Source organism: Desmodus rotundus, chromosome 12, assembly GCF_022682495.2.
Source record: "Desmodus rotundus isolate HL8 chromosome 12, HLdesRot8A.1, whole genome shotgun sequence".
NCBI classification, from domain to species: Eukaryota; Metazoa; Chordata; class Mammalia; order Chiroptera; family Phyllostomidae; genus Desmodus; species Desmodus rotundus.
Genome location: NC_071398.1, coordinates 36,987,563 through 37,008,613, shown reverse-complemented (window position 1 = coordinate 37,008,613; position 21,051 = coordinate 36,987,563). Strand labels below are relative to the sequence as shown.

The following is a 21,051-nucleotide window of genomic DNA, read 5'->3' as shown; positions in this document are numbered from 1 at the left end:
GGACCCAGGATAATGGAACCCCAATCTTTTAGTGTATGGGATGACGTTCCAACCGAGCGACCCAGCCAGGGCACCCCTGGGCTTTGAGCCCTGAGAGGGCAGGCCCAAGGCGGTCTTGGTCACCACAGTGTTCCCTCACTGCCTGTAACAGGCTTGGCCCAGGAGAGACATTCGGATTTAGTTAGTTGAGGCTGACCTCATCTTTTCCTAAATCCCCGTGATTCTAACAGCCAAACCCGACCTGAAATCCATTGCCAGGTACTGTTCTAAGGGCTCTAGCTCACTGCATCCTCACCACATCCCTATGAGGTAGTTATGTGATTTATCCTCCATTTCTCAGATGAGGAAACTGAGGCTCAGAGAGGTTCAGTCATTTGCCCAAGGTCACACAGCCAAGACAGGGCAGAAGGAGGGCCTGAACTGCGGAGGGTTGATTCTGGGCCCACACTCTCATCTACCACGAAGATGCTTCTTTAAATCAATTCACTTAATTTTCCTGAACTTGTCCAAGGCAATATCTGTAAAATCAGGGGATGAGCAGTAACACTTTCCTTAATACCCATTAAAGCAAACATACATCCATTTGAAGTACAACATTTTCCTCCCGTACCACCCAAATCACTTCGAGCACCCCATTTTGGGAATGCTGTTCCACACTAGAGCCTGGTTGCCTAGGAGAAAACTTCGGGAAGCAGCTTTAATGAGTAGATAAGAATGATTTGCAATTAGCATCAATTGTCTGTATGCAAATTAAAGCTCCCAACCCCAGGGCCCTTTTTGGTGGCGGGCTCCTCTCCCACTTTATTGTCTTCATCTCTGGGTTCAGCAAATCCTTCTCTGAGACGCAGGGTAATTTCATACCCCCTCTTGCTGCGGCCACAGTCTACTCCCCGGGGCTGCGACCTTTATGTCACAGACTCCACAACACGATGTCACTAATACAGGCCTGTGCCCAGCACAGGGGCCATCGCACCCCCGTCACAGCGAGCCCCTCTCAGTGGGGCACTCTTTGACCATCTGTCTCACTGATGACCTGATTCTCATCTGTCTCAACTGGTGGTGGGTGGAGGTAAGGGCTGGGGGCCTCCGCCGAATTTGCTCAGCAACCAGCAAGTGCCTGGGACAAAACAAATCCCTAAGAAATATTTGTCAGTGAAGTGAGTGGATAAATAAATGGATGAAGGCGCTGTCAAAAGAGTCAGTTCCAATGATTAAGAACTACCTGCCTAGAGAGGCAGGCTGAGACAGACACCGAGCTCACCGGCACACTCTCTCCCCCCACCTTCACCCTTCTCCTGGGTCCCTGGACTGGGGATCCATGCACCAGGGGAGGGGAAGCACCAACATACGGGTACTCTGAAATCCAGATCTGCCAGGGGAGCACCACTGAATCATGACATCATTTCAGGGGGCAGGGAACAGAATTCCAAGATTTTAAACAGACGAGACTAGACCCAAGTGCTTTGCACACAGGCTAAGTACTGTTTGGGAAATTTCTGCTTCACCTTTTTTAAAAAACACAGACATACATATAAAGCCACTGTGGGTTGTGTCAGGGAGGCCTGAGGCCACTGCCTGGTGCATGTGTCCTGTGTGGACAGGCTGCAGGTCTGAGGACTGGCAGAGGCATCGGAAAGCTGACGGGGCGGGGGTGGGGGGGGTGGGGGGGGGGTGGGGTCTGGGACTCAAGCTGGCCCCGCTCAGGGGCTCAGGGGTGGCTCAGGGACCGGAAGGGAGGCTGTGGCCTTACAGGCCTGCCCTGGGGACGATCTGCCCTGGGGATGGAGCCCAGTAATCCTTGCCTGAGGCCACAGACCCCTGAAAAGGCCCATGGACCAGGTGGAGCCCTATGACTGCAGAAGGAATGCCCCACCTCTGTGCAATTTTCTGGGAGGTGGTTCATGGCTTTCGTCAGATTCTCAAAGTGTGTGGCTCAGACTCCAGGTTGTCGGTCTGCCAGTGCCTGTTCTTTCTCATTCCCTGGGTGGCCTCTCTACCAGTGGTTCTCAAAGTGTGGTCCCAGGGCCTGCAGCATGAGTACCAACTGGAACTTTTAAAAACTGTATATTTTTAGGCCCCACTCTGACCTACTGAATCAGGAACTCCGAGTGGGACCCAGCTTCTGTGCTAACAGCCCTCCAGAGGACCATCTGGGAACCATGGCCCTTTACTGTGTTGGCTGGAAGGCTGCCCTGTGACCTCCCAGACTTCCTTGTAGCTGGGGTGGTCCTGGGACACTGCTAGCTTAAGGGGATTCTGGGAAAGTTTTGCTTTCTCCACACAAAAGGAGCAACACAGCTGCTGCAATCTTTCCTCTGTTCTCTACCCCCACACTCCCCAAGGTCACCACTGCCACTGGGAGACCAGGAAGTCGCAGTCTGCACAATAAGGATGGTGGAGCAGGAATACGCAGGGTACATGGCCTGGACCGTCCCTGAGCTGCTGTACCAGCCTGGCTCCGTCCTCTCTGGACTTCCCCTGACTGTCAAACCCCTACTTGTTTAAGCCACTGCAGGTCAGGTTTCCTATTACCTCCAGCTAAACACACTCCTAACAGATATAGTCTGTGAACCCCAAAGCACAGAAACCATGGGTCTCAGCAGAGGGAGAAGGAAAGAGAGACAGAGGACATCAGGGACAGATGGAGACAGCCAGCCAGGGGTTTCTCCCTCTACTGGGTCCTGAAGGACTGACGGATGGGCAGCACGGGTGCCCCATGAGTCTCTGGACTTTGTAAGCAAACTCTTATGCAAGCTCATACATCTGTGAGCATGTTTCTGGGGAGGGGACCCTGCCACCAAGACTGTGTGGGAAGCAGAAAGGGGTCAGGGCTCAGGCTAGGAGCGCATCTTACCTGGTTTGCCTCGGTGGGTCGCGACTGCCCCCCGCCAGGCCTGTGGGGGTGCTGGAGCCCGTGTTGTACAGCTTCGGTCGGTAGCTCTTGCTCTGGCCAGCAACTGTGGGGGCAGGAGAGACCTCCCGCCGCCTGTCTGCATGGTGGGACCGCCCAGTGGCCTCACGCCCACCTCCATAAAGGCCAATACTTCCTGGGGGCTTGTGTGGCTTAGTCGGCCGAGGCACCTTGGCCAGTGACATGCAGCTGGGACTGGAGGTGTAGAGGGTGGTGTCAATGCCGCTATCGCTAGAGCCGCCCTTGGAAAGGGGGTCTTGCTCTGGCTCCAGAGGGTCCAGGGGGTCAAACCAGCGATCGTCACTGTGACTGCTGGACGCGTTGCTGGACAGGGTATTGCTGCTGGAGTGACTGGAGTACTGAGGTTCTCCCTGGAAGGCAAGAGAAGTGTGTCATCCCTGGGCTCCAGGGTGAGGCAGACATTCCATTCTTGGGTCTCCAATGAGTGTGACCCCTGGAGCCAAGATAGCTTCTAACTCTGTTTCCCTCTTTTACTGGCCATGTGACCTTGGGCAAGTGCCTGTTTCCACACCTGTAAAACGGGGCTGACAATGACCACCTTGTGGGGTAGCTCGGATGGAGGATATTATGTACGCAACACGAGCTCACAGTTTGAGCTCAGCAAGTCTACAGCTCAGCTCCTAGACTTCCTCCGAATTTGCCTCTCCCTATCTCAATAGTGGTATCTCATCCTTTCAGCTGCCCCATCCAAGAGCCTTGGAGTCACCCTGGACCCTGATTTTGCTCTCACACCATGTCCAGTCCAACAGTAAATCCTGTCACCAGCATCTTAAAAACAGATCAGAACCCACCACTTCTCCTGTGGCTCCATCTACTGCCTGTGCCTGGACTACGGCAGCAGCCTCCTCCTTGGTCTCCCTGCTCCTGTCCCCGTCTCCCCTGCAACCTGCCCGTTTGTTCCTGTATGATGCCGGAGGGAGGCTGTGAACACCTGCGTTAATTCATGTCCCTTTCCTATTTAGGACCCTCTTGTGGCTCAACTGCACTCAGGGAAAGCAAGTGTCCTCACCAAGGTCCCTGAGCAATCTGGACTCATGCTCTGGTCTCTAACTTTGTCTCTCCCTCCCTCTTGCTCACTCTGCTCCAGCCACAGGGGCCACCTTGCTGCTCTTTGAGCATGTGAGGCACACACCCACTCCAAGGCCTTTGCACCTGCTGCTCTTTCTGCCTGCAATGCTCTCCCCTCCAGGGTGTTTTCATGGCTCACTCCTTACTTCAGTCAGGGTTTGGGCTTACAGTCACCTCCTCAATGGCTTTGTCCAGCCACTTCATCCTAAAGCACCAGTGCTTGACACTCTCTTTTCCTTCAACTCTGCTTTGTTTTCCTTTCCCAGCAAGGATCAGCTCTTGGCGTTACACCACGTACTGGTTTATCCGCTGACTGCTCGCTGTCTTACTGGTGTGTCAGCTTTGTGAGCCCAGGGGCTCTTCCATTCTCTTCATCACTGCGGCCCCGACGCCTGGCACATTGTAAGTGCTCATCAAACACTCACGGAGTGAATGGATGCGAACAGACTGCCGAGTGCTCACCAAAACTATCTCCTTCGCCTGGGCACACAGGACTGCATTTTCCAGCTTCCCTTGCAGTGAGGTGTGATCACGTACTGGTCAGCGCAACACGTGAACGTGATTTATGCTATTTCCAGGCCCGGGCTCCAAGCACTTCCCCCAGAATCTCTCTTCGTCCCGCCCCCGTCTGTTGGAAAGAGGCAGGGACCCAGCAGGGGGCTCCAAGGCCCCGAGTGACCGTGGAGCTACAAGAGGGCGGGGTCTGGGATCCTGAATCATCACGTGCAGAGCTGCTCCCTGAATACCTGAACTGAACTGTACTGTGCGAGGTCACTGAGATTCGGGGACTGCCTGTTACAGCTGTTAGCCTAGTGCCACAGACTGAATGTCTGTGTTCCCCAAATTCCCGTGTTGAATCCTAATTCCCAGTGAGATGGTGTTAGGAGGCAGCACCTTTGGGAGGTGATTAGGTCATGAGGGTGGAACCCTTATAAATGGGATTTTTAAATCCTTATATATTTTTCTACTTATTCTTACATGTATATTTATATATTCCGCATGAATGGGATTGTAAAATCCTTATGTATATTCATGCTCTTAAAAAGGACCCCAGAGAGTTCCCTTGCCCTTTCTAGCACATGAGGTGGGAAGTCTGTCTATGAACCAGAAACTGGGCCCTCACCAGACACTGAAGCTTGGACTTCCCAACCTCCAGAACTGTTAAGAAATAAATTTCTGTTTATTAAGCTAACCCACTGCACGGTATTTTTGTTACAAAGCCCGAGCTGGTGAAGACACCTACCATAACTGATGTGATACTGAGGAAAGCGTGGCCCGGGAAGGGGAGGCGATGGCACAGTTGCTGAGGGCTGGAGCCAGGATGTGCGCCTGGCTGGCTCTAACTCCAGCATTTAGCCCAAGAGGAAGGTGGCAAAAGTAAGGAATGTGCTCAGTAAGGAATGGAGTTCAGAGGCCCAGGCCCACACCCACACCAGGAAGGTGAAGCTGCCTGGCCCATAGCAGTCACAGCAAACCAAACAGCCAATGCCTATAGCCCGGACTCCCCCGGGGTGGGGCAGGAGGGGCCCAGACTCACTTTGGAATGCCTGTTGGGGGAATCTTTGCCTGCTGCATCCTGCCTGGAGGTGTGTTTGCTCCCGCTGCTTCCAGCCAGGGCTGAGAGCCGGGCCTGGGCGGGCACATGCCACAAAGGTTCTGCAGGGAGACAGGAGACACATTAGTGGTTAGAAGTGACTCAGGCCCTGGCCCAAGTCCGCCCAAACAATCCGGCCCTAAATATGGTTTGTGATGGAGCCGCCGCCCCTCTGCCAGCTTGTCTGCTCATCTCACAAATGCCATGACCCCATCAACTTACATCTTGCGAGCATAACAACGCTCAGTAACGGAATATTTACTGAGCGCGTAGGCTGTGCCAGGCCCCATTCTAGTGCTTTACATGAGTAAACTCATCAAAGCTTTACAACAATCCTCGATCTTTATCTCCAAAGGAGGCTGAGCACATTTCCATCCTTACTGACCATTTGTATTTATTTTGTAAATAACTTGCTCATATCCTTTACCTAGTTTTCCATGGGACTGACTATGTTTTATTTTATTGGTGTATAGGGTTCTTTATATATGCAAGGTAGTGATCCTTTGTTGGTTAAATGAGCTCAATTTTTTTTTTTTTTTTTTTGGTAAATGGAAATGAGATAATAAACATTGTCCTACAAATTGATTTTCACTTCACAATATACTTACACTTACTTTTGCTTTATGTCTTCGTGACACACCTTCACATAACTGAACGTGAAGCTATCTCATTTTTGACAGCTGCACAGTACTCCGCCATGTGAATGGACATCAATTATTTAACCAGTTTCCTACTGATGGACATTTCAGTTATTTTCACTTTTTCTTAAAAATGTTTTGGTAGCCTTCCTTCTACATACAACTTTGAGCAAGTGTGGGATATTGTGTCCGGGACAGAATTCTACAAGTGGAATTGCTGGTTCTAATGTGAAACAGGTTTAAAATTGTGATGGCTGGTGTGGGTGTGAGTAAATTAGTCTGAACTCCCAAAGCCAATGATCCTGAACTGAGCATCTGACTTAAAACAAACAAAACAAAAGCACAAAGAACCCAACGGAGGGCTAGTTAATATCTACCAATCTTACAAATGCTCTGGGGAAGGTGGGCCTGTCTGCCAGACAGAGCACTTAGGTCACTGCAGAGAGCAGCCTGGCTGGCACAGTCGAGGTGTCGCTGCCCGTGTGGCTTTCACTTGGGAACCATGGATACAGGAGAGCAGGGAGGCTGGCCACCTGCTCTACCTCTGGAAATGCTTTTCCTCTCTGGAGCATCCCACACCCCAGGAGGTGCTGGTCTCCCGGGAGGCAGCCAGCCCATGCCAGGAAACCACATTTGCACAGACAACCAAGCCTGCAACTGTCACATCCAGCCTTAACTACCACCTGTGAGACTGATAACACATGCGTTTCTGTCTCTGGCCTGGGCCTCTCCCCTGACTTCAGACCATACATATGGCTGCCTCACAATACCCCCACTGGGCGTCTGCTAGCACTTCCACTGAACGTGGCCAAAGTCAACTCTTTGTCTCCCCTCAGACCTGTCTCTCTCAGTCTTTCCCGCTCAGTCAATGGCCACTCCATCCTTTCAGCTTCTCAGGCCGAAAACCTGGTATCACCTTTGACTCCTCTCTCTCTTACCCACATCGAGGCATCAGGAAATTTGGTCAACTTTACCTTCAAATGACCATATCCAGAACCTACCCATCTCTCCCTCTCTAATGTCCTGACCCGGCAAGAATCTGTAGCAAAAGACACCCTGTGATGACTCGAGTCAGGTCCCATCCCATCTTTGCACCACAGGTTCTGTCCCTGTCACCTCCCATCAGTTTGCCAGCCACATGGGCCTTCCACTGTTCCTCCGACACCAGCTTCACTGCCTGCTCAGGGTTGTCGACCAGCTGTTGTCTCCTCTGGAATGCTCTCCCGGCTTGCTCCTTTGTACTCTTTCAGCCTCGCTTGAACTGTGATTTGCTCAGAGATTCTCTCAAATGTCACCGATCTGTCTCCCAGAACTGTGTTAGCGCCCACCTGATGCTCAGTGCCATGGGTAAGTACTTTGTATGCCCTGCCCATTGTCTGTCTTTCCCATCAGACTCTTAGCTCCAAGCAGGCAGAGGCTGTATCGGTTTGGCTTACATTGTATTCCTGATGCTCAGCCTGGTGTACCGTTTGTGAGCAGCCAGGTTCCTTCCCCTCTCCGGCTGCCCCAGTGTCCTTGGCTCTACCTTCAGCTGACCCTGATCCTGGGCCCTTCACTGGACCTCTGAACTGGCCTCCAGTGACCTTCTGACTCTCCTGCTTCATCCTTCACACGCTGAAATCAGGGCCAGGCATGGGTGGACTCGGTCGGGGCAGCTGGTGATCCTGGGGACACCTTCCCAGCTGGGTAGCTCTGAGGCATGGGAAATGATCACACTCTGCGGGTGAGGAATTATGGTTGGTATCTATGGACAGGAGGGGTTCTAGACCCCAGCAGGCCTTGGTTCAAATCTCAATGTTGCCACTTATCAGCAGGAACCTCAGCCAAGTGACAACCTTTCTGTGCCTCATCTTCCTCACTTCTACTGGTGCATAAAAAGTGTCCACTCTGTTGTGTTCCTGAGGTGACGAAATAGGAGGAAATGTGGAGCACCCGGGACAGTGCTGGGCACACGACACGTACACGAAACTACGTGGCTGCTACTACGATCACTACCACCTGGTCAGAGCTGGGCCAATCCCCATGTCTGTCGTGGTACCTGATGCCCCTCAGTCTGAACTATCTTTTTTCTGGATCCTGAATACATTCTAGACTTCATGATTTGTGTGGGGGATCGGGGAGGGGAAGGAGGTGTCAGTCAATTTATAACAAGGTCCCAAGGCAGTATCTTGGAGAGGGGAACCAAATTCTAGGAGACATAAGAGAAGAGAGAGATGGTAGACAGTGGTGAGTTTCTGTGACACCTTATTTGGGGCCCATGGTGAAGGCTGGAAAAATTTCCTCCCCATTTTACACTTCAGTGTACTGAAATCACAAGCAACACTTTTTTGAACTGGATGGGAGTGAAAAATTGCAAATCTGTCTGTCTTGAAGCAAAAAGCACAGACTTGCAGGCAGGGACAGGCAGGTAAGCATGTCTGCAGGCCCTGGAGGGCAACCTGAAGTCCATCTGTTTTCCCTGGTTTCAGGGAACCATGGGGCTAGCCTGCTCGTCCTGGGCTATGCAACCTCTTCACCATCCCACAGTGCCTGGGAACTCTGGAACATCCCCTGACCCAGGGGTGTCAAACTCATTTCCACCAGGGGCCACATCAGCCTCATGGTTGCCTTCAAAGGGCCAAATATAATTTTAGGGCTGTATAAATGTAAGTACTCCTTAACTAGGGGCAAAGAGCTCGGTGCTGCCATCAGGTAAAACAAGGTGGAGAACTGGATTCGGCCCGTGGGCCTTGTGTTTGCCACCTGTGCCCTAAGTGGACATCTCCGCCTCTTCCCCCTCCAGCGTCTGACAACTTCACTAGTTTTCTTTCTTTAGAATCTACCCATTTATCTGATGGTTCCTGACTTCAAAGGGGCTATAGTTCGTTCTGCAAAATTATGTTTAAAATATTTGTCTAACTATAATATACCCATGATAATCATTATATAGAGGAGAATAAACAGGTGAGAACACAGTCTCACTGGGCACCAGAAAAATGCAAATTAAACCACAATGTGCTGCTACCACATGGCTGACACGAAAAGGTCGGTGAGGTCCTGGGTGGGCTGCTCAGGTCAGAGTGTCGTCCCCATACAGCAAGGTTGCAGGTTTGATCCCCGGTCAAGGCACATAAAAGATTCAACCAATGAATTAATAAATAAGTGGAACAATAAATTGATGTTTCTCTCTCCTTTCCTCTCTCTCTAAAAATCAATTAGAAAAAAAACCCAGTCTCCTTTATAAAAAAAAAAGAAGAAAAGGTTGGTGAGAACATGAGGAAGTACAACTCTGAGATATCATTGGTGGGCGTGTGATATGGTCTGTCACTTTGGGAAAAGGTCTGGCAGTCTCTTATGAAGTTAAACATGTGACCCAGCAATTCCACCCTACAGACATGTGAGCCTGTGCTCACCAAAAGACAGACACAGGGCCCATCCCTGCAGCCCTATTCTAAGCACCCCCAAACTGGAAACCACCCAAATGTCCATGAACATTAGAGTGGAGTAATCAGTTGTGGGTGATTCAGACAGTGGATAAATACTACTCAGAAATTGTGTTACTACATCCAATCACATGGCCACTGCTCACTAACACAACATAGAGTAACAGAAGCCAGACACACACACACACACACACACAATGCATCCAGTGAGTCTACATTCTATGCACATGAAATTCAAACCCATGCAACACGAAGTCTGGCTGTGAGAGGCTGGATGGGGTGGGCTGTGCGGGCGCTGACTGGGAGGGGCACGGGGCTTTCGGAGGCTGACCATGTTCCTGCCGCAGGCGTGGAACGCGGCACGTTCGCTTTGTGGTATGTTATCACAGTGGACACTCATAATTTGGGCTCTTTTCTCGGTATGCACTGTACTTGAGTAACAGTAGAAGTACAGGGTTTGGCACAAATAACGTCCTTTTTTTATTACAAAATCATAAGGATGTGATTCTACAACATAACAGTATCACACTCAAGCACATCATATGACATTTTAGGTGAAATGTTCACATTAAAGCTACAAATTGTTACACCCGTATTATTATCCTACCACCCACACTCATGCAGGCCTTACTTCTGCTGGATCCTGTATAAGCAGGAGGGGCCTGCGCGAAAGCCTCAGAGCCCAGTGGGTTCTGCTCCCCGAGAGCACGACTTTCAGTCCTTTTCAACTCTGTCCTCTGGTGGGTGCCACCTTCATGGGACACACCGGTACCCTGTATCTTGACCGACAGTGGGCAGACAGCATCTGCTGATGCCCTGTCTGCATGGAGGATTGCTCCCTGGTCCCGCTGCTCTCCTGGGTGAACTGTCTAATCTTATGTGTGGCCCCTACAGCTTTCCTGTATGTTTTATCCATCTGCCAGGAGGAGGGGTATCACCTGTCAAATTGTAAGTAGTGGTCCTGCGGGGTGACATAGGTGGGCACAGCTGGCTTGGGGAAACCCTACCTGGCTTCTGGCGTTCCATCGTGCTCTCCTGGCTGGTCAGGCCACCTGAGGAAGAGTCCCCGCTGGATGTCCCATCATGGCCGAAGTGGGGATCAAAAGACAGCAGTGGGTGTGGGGCGGCTGCATACCTGCAGGAGAGAGAAAGGAACAAGCACAGGGTGAAGGGCTGGTGCACAGGTGGCCAACACAAGGCCCGCGGGCCGAACCTGGCCCTCCACCTTGTTTCTGCATGGCAGCGGCGCCGAACTCCTTGCCCCTAGTTAAGGAGTAGTTACATTTATATAGTCCTAAAATCACACTTGGCTCTTTGAAAGCAACCGCGAGGCTGATGTGGTCCCTGGTGAAAAAGAGTTTGACACCCCTGGGCAACTGTGTCAAAAACTGCCTGAGACTTGCTCTCCAGTGGGTTTTAAATACAGGTGAGGCTCTGAGTAAAGGGGAGGCTAGATGAGTGAGCTTGGAAACGTGCTATAACCTGAGGGTCAGAAATGAGTCTCACCTGGGAAGTAGTTCAAGGAGTGGCTGGTGGTGGGGCATGCAGGGCGAGGAGGGGTCCTCAGAGGAGGTGCAGAAGCCACTTAGGCCGATGGCCCTACCCAGAGGCTCTTCAAGGGTCCTGTCTCTTGGCTGTAAGATGGGGTGAGCTGTTGTTAGCAGCTCCCCATCCTAGGCCTGTCTTGGGCTCCCTTTCTCTCTGGTGAAGAGCAGGATAAGGCCATACGTGTACCTACAGGAGGTTTGGAGCTGGTAGGTTGGGGTTTGAACCTCACCACTGCCTCTTGCCCAGCCAGGCAGTCACTTTTTAGCCTGGGGCCTCAATTTCCCTAGTTGTCCAGAGGCTATCCCAGTAGGCCCTTCGTTGTAAGACTGAATGACATCCTTTGTGCCAGCACTTAGCCTGAGGCTGACACGTGACACAGGGTGAGCTGAGACAACTGGCCTTCGGAGCTCTGTGTACATATGCTGGGGGAAGGCACTGCGGGAAGAAGTTGTGGGCTCAGGCTTCAGAATGAGGAGCTCTGGGCTCAAACCCCGGTTCCATCCCTTACTGGCAGCATGACTTCGGTTGGGCAAGTGCTCATCTGTTTCAGCTGTAGTTTTCCTATTTGAAAAAAGGCGTAACAGCACTTTCTACCTCCCAAGGTTGTGGAGCAGGTGAAACAGAGGCATCTCCTAGACAGAGATTCTCCGGGAGGCTGGCTCTGCACACCCACCGGCAGGGGCTGAGATTTAGGAGAAGTGGCAGAAGGCTCTTCCTGGGGCCTCACACCCTAGGGGCATTCTGTATGCCCTGGAGTGAATTCTGTGGGCACTTCCCAATGTCCATTCCAGCTCGGATCAGAGCCAGTCACGGCAGAAACCCTACTCTGTGCCTGAATTTGGTTCGGGGACAGGCATGTGACACAATTTTGGCCACTGAGTTGTAAGAGGGTATGAGTTATTAAGACTCCCACGAAATATTGGGTTGGCCAAAAGTTCGTTTGTTTTTTTCCATGCGATGGCTCTAGCAGTCCTTAATTAGCTGTCTTTAACTTCGTTTGAAACAATTTTGTTAGCTTGTATTGTGACAAGTCACATCAGCATGCATTTTTTAAAAAAACTTATCAAAATTAGTGAATTTTTGCGTAGCCATTTTATATTGAAGATGGAAGAAAGTAAGTGTCGTTTTTGGCATATAATGCTTTATTATTTCAAGAAAGGTAAAAACGCAACTGAAACATAAAAAAAGATTTGTGCAGCATATTGAGAAGGTGCTGTGACTGATCAAAGTGCTAAGAGTGCTTTGCAAAGTTTTGTGCTGGAGATTTCTTGCTGGATGATGCCCCACGGTCGGTAGACAAGTTGAAGTTGATAGAGATCAAGACATTAACTGAGAACGACCAACATTACACCATGTGGGAGACAGCTGACATACTCAAAATATCCAAATAGAATTATCGGTAAAAATGAAAAATGTGTCTTTTATTTTATGAGAACAAGCCACATGAACTTTTTGGCCAACCCAATAGTTCTGGCTCTCCACCAGGAGAGCACGTGGCAGGACTGTCCTTCCTGGCCCTTTGATACTGGCCTGGTGGGGCTGTGTGACTAGTTCTTGTCAAAGAGTTGTGTGGGGAGTGACGTGGATGTGGTGGCTATTCGGGCAGCCTGTGTCCTGAGAAGTCTCCTGCCAACTGACAGTGGAGCTACAGTGTGGGTACAAAATAAACGTTGACTGACATAAGTCACTGAGACTTTCAAATGTTTGTTACCCAGAACAACCTGACTGAAATGGGGAAGTCTGCAGGAGGCTTCTGGGAAGCGTCTTGCTTTTAAGAGAGATAATGAGGAAAGATGGCTTTTCTTCATCCAGGTGTTGCTGGGTACAGTGGTAACACCACGAGTCTCTTGCTACTCACTTGCTACAGCCTGAGGATGGATGAGGACAATGCTGAGGGTGGAAGACAGAAGGCAGTAGGAACTATGCCCTTGATGATGGTGTCAAAATGCTTCATTAATCTTTCTTGCAGCCTGCCCTGAGCCTCCAGTTCTCTGAGATAACAAATTCCTAGTGTTTGAACTGGTCAAATTTTGGTCACTTGCAGCAGAAGCGCCCCACTGACACAGGCCCTGTATTCTGCGGGGTTACTGAGCCTCCGTTCATCAAGCTCACACTGACATTCCCCACTTGGCTGTTTGTGTCTCTACTTGCAGATTGGGAGGGTGATAAACTGGGACCCCCAATACCCCAAAGAGAAGTTAACTTCTCCAGAGTTGCCTTGCTGGCCACAAAGACAGGGTTGCCTCTGCAAAGACCAACTCCAAACCCCTAGGACTCAACACCTCCAGGACAGCAGAGGGGTGCTTCAGAGGTGCACTGGATTTTCTGGAAACTCAACTCTACTCACCTGTTCAGAATGTACATATCATCCCTGTCCTCCCAGACCTTGATTTCTACTGCCTCCAGGAAAGGAAGACAGAGCCAAAACAACAAAGCCATCTTCACCTTACTGGGTAACTTAGCAGTCAGTCAACTGCCTGGTAAAATGTGGCTCCACCATGGCTGGAAATTGAAGTATGGGCATATTTATTCCATTTTTTCAAAATGTCTGTATCAAATCCTCAGCACTAAAGGAAAACGTTAGCAGGGGCTGAGGTTGGCCAGAGGAAAGTGGAGGTACGAGTGGCAGATACTGCAGACAGCTCTCCTAATATCTATTCTCTGCTTCTGCCCTGTATTTGGGGCAGCAATGTGATTAGTTAACAGACTACATTTCCCAGGCTCCCTTGCAGTTCTGGCCAATAAGATAAAAGTGCTGCATGTGGCCCTACCTGGGTGGCTCAGTTGGTTGGAGCATTGCCCTGGACACCAAAGGGTTGCAGGTTCGATTCCCAGTCAGGGTGCATACGGAAGGCAACTGATCAATGTTTCTCTCTCAGATTGATGTTTCTCTCTCTCTCTCTCAAATCAAAAATCAATAAATGTATCCCTTGGGTGAGGATTAAAAAAAAAGTGTTGCATATGAGTTCCAGGAAATCTCTGGAGGTATGCTGTGGGTGCCTTTGCCTCATCATCTCCTTAAGGCTGAAGCTCCAGCAGCCATTTTAAGACAAGCAGGCAACAGGCCAAGGATGGCAGAGCATCGGTGAGCCTGGGCCCCTGATAATAAGGGAGAAAGAACGAAACTATCTTGTCTGAATATCTGTTTTCTACATCATGGAGCTAAACCCGATCCTAACTTTAGTGGGACATATTTGCTATGATTCATCTTTCAGCTACTGTCCTCAATCAAGACAACCTGCAGTTTGTCCATTCATGTAACAATGCCAGTGCACAGGGACTGACCTATGCTGACCATTCCCTGGGGTGCAAGTATGTCTCATTTGCGGCCTTCTCTTACTGCCACAGCTGGCCAAGCTGACTGGAAACGGAGACATTCCAGCATCTCACTGAGCACAGCCCTGGTCAAGAATCCTCAGAATAACAGATCAGATATATCTTTGGTCTCATCTGAGAACGTGTAGTGTACTTTTATCTCTTCTTGGAATTGGAAATAACTTCAAAGATAAGGAGAGGGTCTGGAGTTTTAGTGGGGAACTGACTAACTGCAGTTTCAGGCGTCCCCGGGCACAAGCTAGACAGGCTGGCTGACCCTGGGGATGCCGAGGTGGGGGTTGCCTTAAGATCAGCAGGGTCTGGATGCTGAAGTGTTGGCCTTGAGTTTCCCACTTGGCCACAGTGGAAAGTAACGAGACAGACATGAACATGAGGAAGAGCCTCTTCTTAGGGGAAGGCTGCGGCCTGCTGTCAGTCTCCTACCCTAGCTGATGGGACAATGGATGGGTGAATCCCTGCATGACTGGGTGAGAGGGTGGACGGACGATGCAGCCACTGTTGGCTGCACCCCGACGTCACCCTTGTCCTTGCTGGTGGAGCCCAGACTCTGCTCTGGCAGCCTTCCCTCTGCCACGTGACTTGAGTAAATCCTGACAGTTTAAGACAGTCATGCAGGTCCAATGCAACCTTGCCAGGGGTTGATTCAGGGGCGGGCACTCTTGAAAACAAAGAGAAGCTCTTTCCTCTTCTTCTGCAGGGCACTGGTTTTGCGTGGGGCCACAGCAGACATCAGGGGTCATGAGTGGAGCAGGTCCACGAGGCCTTCACTACAGAACTAACCAGCCCCAGAACTGCACTATCTTATTATGTGACGATAAATCCCTTTAATGCTCCCTGCCTTCCCGAGTTAGGTTTTCTGTCACTTGCAGTCAAATGCCTCTTAACCAATGTGCCACTCTTTATGGAGCTGGAGGAAAAAACACGAAAAAAAGAAATCAAAGCCAACCTGGTGTTCTGAAGAGCAAAAATCTAGGGTCTAGTCCAGCCCTAATGCTTTGTACTGAGTTGGGTGATTTGTTATTCTTGCACAGAGGTGGGCAAGCTCCCAAGGACAGGGACAGCATCTGCCAGCCTGTGTGCCCCAGCTGCCAGCACAGTCACCACACTCAGCAGTAACAGCCATCACTCCCATGGAGAACTTACTATGTTCCAGGCACAGTTCCAAGTGCTCTAAAGGGTGTCCCTCCTCCTTGAATACTCTCAACACTGCTCAGAAACAGACATTTTACATGTGTGCAAACTGAGGTGCAGCGAGGGAAAGTCACTCGCCCACACTCACTTGACCAGTAAGGGCCAACTTGCCATCTCGTCTCCTGGTAAATCTAACACAGGCCATGAGACAGGTTCTGTCTCTGAGGGCCTTTGCTTCCCTAAAAGCTTGATGAATTCGGCAAGTAGCAACCTGCTGGAGAAGACAGCGTGAGACAGAGGAGTCCTGCAGGAGAAACGTCTGGGGCTGGACTGGAACATCTGGCTTGAGTCAGACAGGCTCCAGGATGTCACGGGGCAACTGTGCAACAGGAAAAGACGAGAGGAGCTGAGGTCAAGGGCCACTGAGGGAGCTGTGACCTGCTTCAGCCTCTTACTGCAGGACAGTGACTACCTGTGAAAGACCCTTCCGGGGTTTGGGGGATGAGGTGTGCTGGGAACATTTGGCAAAACTCGAAGCCCAGCTATTCTGACAGAGATAAAAATGCTGAGATTTGGGCCAGAGAGAGCAGAGGCAGGCTCCACTGGAGCCCTAGGAAGAGAGGGGTAGGCTGGGAAGAGCTGGAGTCCAAGGGAAAAGCATTAGTCTCCTAGTTGTCAATGCCAGAGAGACTAAAACACGCAATCACAGCCACCAAGTGTCATGGTGGGGCAGGGACCCCTGCAAGAACCATACATGTCGTCCTAATTTGGAGGATGAGCTCAGAGTCCTTCACCAGGAAGGAGAGCTTGGGGTTGGGGCCAGCCCTCTGGAATCACACAGGCCTGAGTTCCTGTCCTGAGTCTGCCACGTCCTAGAGGAGTGGCCTCTACCAAGTGCATTCATCTCATTGAACCTCAGGTTCCCCTGTAAAATGGGGTAATTCAACGATCCGCCTTGTGGAGTTGCTGGGAGCACTCACTGTGATCATGCACGTACATCAGTGGAACAGACTAGAGAACCCGGAAATAGATACATGCAGATGTGCCCAGTTGATTTCCCCTTCCAATGGATTTTTGCCTTAAGAAGCAAAAGTGGTGCAATGGAGGAGATGGGGCCTCTGCAACAAATGGTGGAGGAAACTGTACATCTGTAGGCGAAAAAAGGAACTCTTACTTCATGCAAAAATTAACTCAAAATGGATCATGGACTTAAAAGTAAAATATAAAACTTCTAGAAAAAAACATAATATCTTCAGGACTCAGATCTAGGCAAAGAATTCTTGACTTTATACCAAAAGCATCATCCATAAAAGGAAAAAAAAAGATAGTTTGGACCTCGTCATAATTAAAACTGTAATACTGCTACAGGGTAAAGACCCTGTTACCAAGATGAAAAGACAACTAGACTGGGAGGAAATGTTTGCAAATCACTCCCTGATAAAGGACTTGAATCTAGAACATATAAAGAATCTGCCCTGACTGGCGCTGCTCAGTGGGTTGGGCGATGTCCTGCAAACTGAAAGGTCGCCAGATTGATTGCCGGTCAGGGCACTTGCCTGAGTTGTGGGCCAGGTGCCTGGCTGGGGTGTGCAAGAGGCAACCAGTTGATGTTTCTCTCACACACTGATGTTTCTCTCCCTTTCTTTCTCCCTCCCTTCCCCTCTCTCTAAAAATAAAAAAATCTTGAAAAAAAAAGAAAAAAAGAATTGTCCCACGTTGAAAAAGCATTGACTCTGATTAGAAAATGGGTAAAAGACATTTCACTGAAGAGATACAGTTGGCAAATAAGCACATGAAACTGTATACAACATCATTAGCCATTAGAGAAAATGCAAATTAAAACCACAATGATATCATTACAAACCTATCAAAATGGTTAAAATAAAAACCAGAGATGACACCAAATGGTGGTGAGTACGTGGAGAAGCTGGATCACTCACGCACTGCCAGTGGTAATGTAAAATAGTACAGCCACTCTGGAAGATAGTTCTGCAGTTCCTTTTAAAACCACAAATGGAGCTCTGGCTGGGTAGCTCAGTTGGTTAGAGTGCATCTCTATATGCCAAGGTTGAGCATTCGACCTCTGGTCAGGGCACACACAAGAAGCAACCAATGAAGGCATAAACAAATAGAACAACAAATTGATGTACTTTTCTCTCTCTGCCCCTTCCTCTCTCTAATCAATAAATTAAAAAGTTTAAAAAATCTATAAATGAAGTTATCACACAATAAAGTCACTGTATTTGTTTCCTAAATACTTCCCATACATCCAATACAGAATACTCAGCACTCCCATTCACCGAATTAATACTGTTTGAAATTTGCTGAGCAAGTAGCGCTCTTGGAAACATCTCCCCCCAGGTTAGAAGTATAACTGACAAAACTAATATGTTTAAAGTTCATAATATGATGAATTGACATGCGTATGTGCTGTGAAATGATTTCCACAATCAAGTAAATTAACACATCTATCATTTCACACAGTTACCTTTCTTGGGGGTGAGAATGCTCAAGCTCGACTCAGGTAGCAGATTCCGTGTGTACAGAATCATTGACCGTAGCCACCATGCTGTCCGTCTCAGAGCCTCTCATCTTGTAACCGAAGCCCTGACCGACTAACTGCTCCACACCAGCTGAGCCATTTCCAGCTTCAGCCGTGGCTGTCACCGAGGTGCCCCCACTCCCACAGCCCCCGCCACATGACTTCTTTCTACACCTCCTGCGTTCTGTATCATTCTACTTACTCATGTCTGTGGCTTTGCTCTGTCTGGAATGACTTTCTCCCTTCCCTCTGTGGCAAACTTCCACTAACCTCTCAAAGCTCCATTCAAATGTCACTTCCTCAAGGCAGCCGGCCTAGACCTCTGGGGCTGCACTGTGCCCCTGAGCCTATGAAAGCACACGTCAGAGTGCACATTGGTTCTAAGACCCTCTCTCCATCACAGCCAGTGGCACTGACAATGAGGACCCCTGGTAAGTGAGTATCTCAAATAGTTCTCCCTGCACCTGGCACGCGGCAGGCTCCTGGGACCCTCTGCTTCAGCATTCGTGGTGAAAAAGGTATGTTTTCCCCAATTTTATAGCACATGCTTACAATCAAACAATGGTTCAGTTCAGTGGCTCTCACACTATGTCCCCTGGATCAGCAGAATTGGTATCACATGTTCTACTCCAGACCCACCAAGTTGAAACTCGGGGGAAGGGCCCAGTAGTTTGCATTTTAACAAGCATTCCTTCTGGGTGACTCTGAGGACACACTAAAGATTGGGACCCACTGGCTTAGCAGACTGATCCTTGGTTTTGGTAGGTGATCTCATTTAAACAAACTCACTAACTCACTCCATCCTTTCATCAAACATTTATCAAAAATCCAGCATGTGCCAGCCCTGTGCTGTGTGATAATCACACAGATGAACCGGGAAGGTCTTAGATCTTGGGGAGCACGCACTCTCTCTCTCTCGACTGGGCTAGAGAAAGCAGAGTGCTCAAAGTGAGGAAGTGCACAGGGAACTAAGGGGCAGAGTGGTGGCACCTGTGGCCGGGGGAGGTTTGGGGAAGGCTTCCCGGAGAAGCCACATCAATGCTCAGGTTGGCAGGAAAGGGTGGGGTGCAAGGGTAGAGTGGGCAGCATTGCCAGGTGGAGGGAAGAACATGGGACCTGAGGTGCAGACAACCTACCTAAGAAACCAGTGGGGATGACGTGTGGCACTGTGGCTGTGTTCCGAGGGCTCTAAGACACACAGGGGCAGGGGACAGATATGGGCAGATATAGAAAGGCCCCCTCGCTGCTGAGTGGAGGATGAACAGAGGCTGGGGGCCCCGGGAGGTGACCAGGGTGGGGCAGTGGGGATTGGAGGAGGGGTGGGGGCAGAAATGTTCAGAAGGCTGAGTAGAGGAACTGCTGGGAGGGAGAGCACAAAGGGACATCCAGGATGAGGCCCATGAATCCAGCCTAATGACGAGGGAAAGGTGGGGGTCGCTGGGATCCTGGAGGAGGGAGGACACAGGGCACCAGGGTTAAAGGTAGCTGGAGAGCAAGCTGGAGAGCTTGGGTTTACCCCGAGGGCACTGGGGAGCCATGGAGGAGATAGGAAGATCCCTCAGGCTACCAGACTGGGGAAGGTCCCAAGGCGGCAGGACTGAAGCCTGAGAGGCTATGAAAACTGGGTAATGGCCCTGGCTGGTATGCCTCAGGGGACTGAGTGGTGGCTTGTGAACTGAAAGGTCGCTGGTTCAATTCCCAGTCTGGGCATATACCTGGGTTGTGGGCCAGGTCCCCAGTTGGGGGCGTGTGAGAGGCAACTGATTGATGTATTTCTTGCACATTGATGTTTTTCTCCCTTTCTTTTTCCCTCCCTTCCCCTCTATGAAAGTAAATCAATAAAATATTTTAAAAAACAAACTGGGTAATGAAGGTGGCCTGGTCTTGGGGAGCAGCCTGGAGAGGAAGATGAAAGGCTGTGTTGGAAGGCTGATGGTCTCGCTCAAACAAGTTATACAAATGTGAAGGGAGTGGCAACCAAAACTGCCACAAGATCAGCCAGCGTGAGTCCTGCTCAGGCCAGCCCGGCCCTATATATTAACACACACAGCCCGTCCTCTTGGAGGTCCTCTGATGACCTGCAGGGAGCCAGAAACCCCATAAAATGGCAGTAAACTTACAGGGTATGTGCACTTCCTGGGAAAGAAGGATCCCCAGCTTTCACCGGATTCCTTAATTTGAAAAGAGTGAAGAGATTCTGACCTTTCTGGGGACGGCTTGTATCTTGCGTAGGTGGCTGATCCAGGAGTGGAGAAGCTCCCAGAAGGCTGTCGGTAGGGAGGGGCTTTGTCGACCCCTGCTGGTGATGCTGTGTAAGGGGTTTCTGGGAAGCTAACAGGCCTGGAAGAGAGACAGGAAAGGAAGGAGGTGGGGTGGAGGACAGAGGTGGGACAGACCTTTCATCTGCTTTCCTCCTATGGGGATGCAAAGAGGGCTGCTGAGCAAAGAGCAGCAGGAAGCTGGGGAGACCTTTGGCCCTCCCCTCCCCCTCTCCCACTTCGGCCTCCCCACCCTCAGCTGGCGTGGCCCTGAGAGGGGCTGCCCAGAGTGGGCGGTTGTTCCCGCCCAATCCTGGGGTGAGATGCTCCTCTGAAGGTTGGATTCCTTCGTTTCTTGGTAATTTTTCTTTACCTCTTAATATATAATATATTCAAAAGAATTTATCTGTAAGGTACACAATACCTATACATCTGCGGGCTTCTTCACTTCCCTGCTTCCCCCAAGAAGTCATCACATCCTATTTTTGTGCTTACCAGTCCCCTGACCTTTTAAAAAATATATAGTTTTAACCACACATGGTACGGTAGATTTCCACCTCAGACACTGAGTGCCCAGCACCA

At 50.1% G+C, this 21,051-nt stretch overlaps 1 protein-coding gene across 12 annotated transcripts in view; it reads right to left on the bottom strand.

Moving 5' to 3' along the window:
• Positions 1-21,051, bottom strand: part of SIPA1L3 (signal induced proliferation associated 1 like 3) — a 226,640-nt gene that overhangs the window by 30,981 nt on the left and 174,608 nt on the right. For all 12 annotated transcript variants that reach the window (XM_053914877.1, XM_053914882.2, XM_053914880.2 and 9 more), the window contains 4 exons: positions 20,414-20,551; positions 10,662-10,789; positions 5,538-5,656; positions 2,855-3,282 (listed from right to left, as the gene is read on the bottom strand). In XM_053914877.1, coding sequence (XP_053770852.1) covers positions 2,855-3,282; positions 5,538-5,656; positions 10,662-10,789; positions 20,414-20,551 — 813 coding nt within the window. The remainder of the gene's footprint in view (positions 1-2,854; positions 3,283-5,537; positions 5,657-10,661; positions 10,790-20,413; positions 20,552-21,051) is intronic.